The sequence below is a fragment of the Montipora foliosa genome, chromosome 6, assembly GCF_036669935.1.
Source record: "Montipora foliosa isolate CH-2021 chromosome 6, ASM3666993v2, whole genome shotgun sequence".
Classification (NCBI taxonomy): Eukaryota; Metazoa; Cnidaria; class Anthozoa; order Scleractinia; family Acroporidae; genus Montipora; species Montipora foliosa.
The window spans coordinates 21,412,591-21,413,696 of NC_090874.1; the positions used below are offsets into that span (position 1 = coordinate 21,412,591).

Below are 1,106 nucleotides of genomic sequence, written 5' to 3' on the forward strand. Positions count from 1 at the left end.
AAAGAATTCTTTTCTGCTTGCACCTTTAAGAAACTGGACCTCTTACCTCGATCTATGGCCTTTCTGTCATCAAAGGGTAACTTGCTATGCTGCAGGAAAAGTTGCTGTACCTCATTTTCCTTGGCTATAACAGTAGTCGGTCCCTTTCTAATGTAATACTGGAACCCTCCGTTTGCGCTTTCTCGACACTGGTGAGGTCCATTTTCACTTGGAGTGGCCCATATCACGAGTAAATGCTTGCCGTCGCGGTTAAATTCGGGCGACAGTCTTGGCTGATACTCGGGCTTCATGTGCCCCTTGCACAAGCCAGTTATAGTCCTCTGTGTTTTATCAAGGCTTTCCGCTGTAAGACCCACAACGTTTACGGTACCGTCTTCTAATGGTTTGTCATCGACACCGAGAACAATGTAGCCCCCATCATCATTCAGAAAATCGTTTGCAAAGGCACAAATTGTATGCAGAACCTGCCATGAAGTCGGACCAGTATTCCATGACCTTTTAAATTCGATTCTCTGTTCTTCAACTCTTTGGATATCCAAGAGATCATTTACATTGATAACCAATTTACTGGAATAACCTTGAGCCATTTGACAGCCTGAGAAGCATCGCCCAAACCTGAGCGATCAAACTATGTTGTGTTTCTGCCTCCTGACTTTGATATGCATCGATTCTAAACATGATCATGCGCAAAACTTACTACTTCGGGACAAACGAGGTGGAACGGCAGCTTTGCTGGATCCAACAATGTTTGGCCACCCTTGCTGAATGATGCTGGTCCAACATTTTTTGCTCGATCAGTGGGGAAATTTTTTACCAGGTTGCCATATGGCAATCCAGTCAGAAAACGAGTTGAATTTTTACGTTTTCTTTTTCTTTTTTTTTTCCGTGTTGGGAAAAGTCTTTCCTGTCACTCCCCTGCTAAGTAATGTCTTTGTGCGTAACGTCTTCTGCGCGTATTTTTGGTAGGTTTCAGGGGGTAGTAGAAATGCGTAGATTTACCTTGGTGGACACAGTAGAATATTGAATTGACCTGCAATGACATCGAAGTCATTGTAACGCGAATGGCGTTTTGGTGATCTTCAATCAAAATATACCCTTACGGAGCT

The 1,106-nt window shown here is 43.5% G+C and overlaps 1 protein-coding gene across 1 annotated transcript in view; it reads right to left on the reverse strand.

The window, feature by feature from the left end:
- LOC138006956 (uncharacterized) overlaps nucleotides 1-668 on the reverse strand; it is a 24,551-nt gene extending 23,883 nt beyond the window's left edge. The window contains exon 1 of the mRNA XM_068853595.1: nucleotides 47-668. Within this exon, the coding sequence (XP_068709696.1) occupies nucleotides 47-587 (541 nt within the window). The 5' untranslated portion in view covers nucleotides 588-668. The remainder of the gene's footprint in view (nucleotides 1-46) is intronic.
- Nucleotides 669-1,106: the final 438 nt, after the last annotated feature.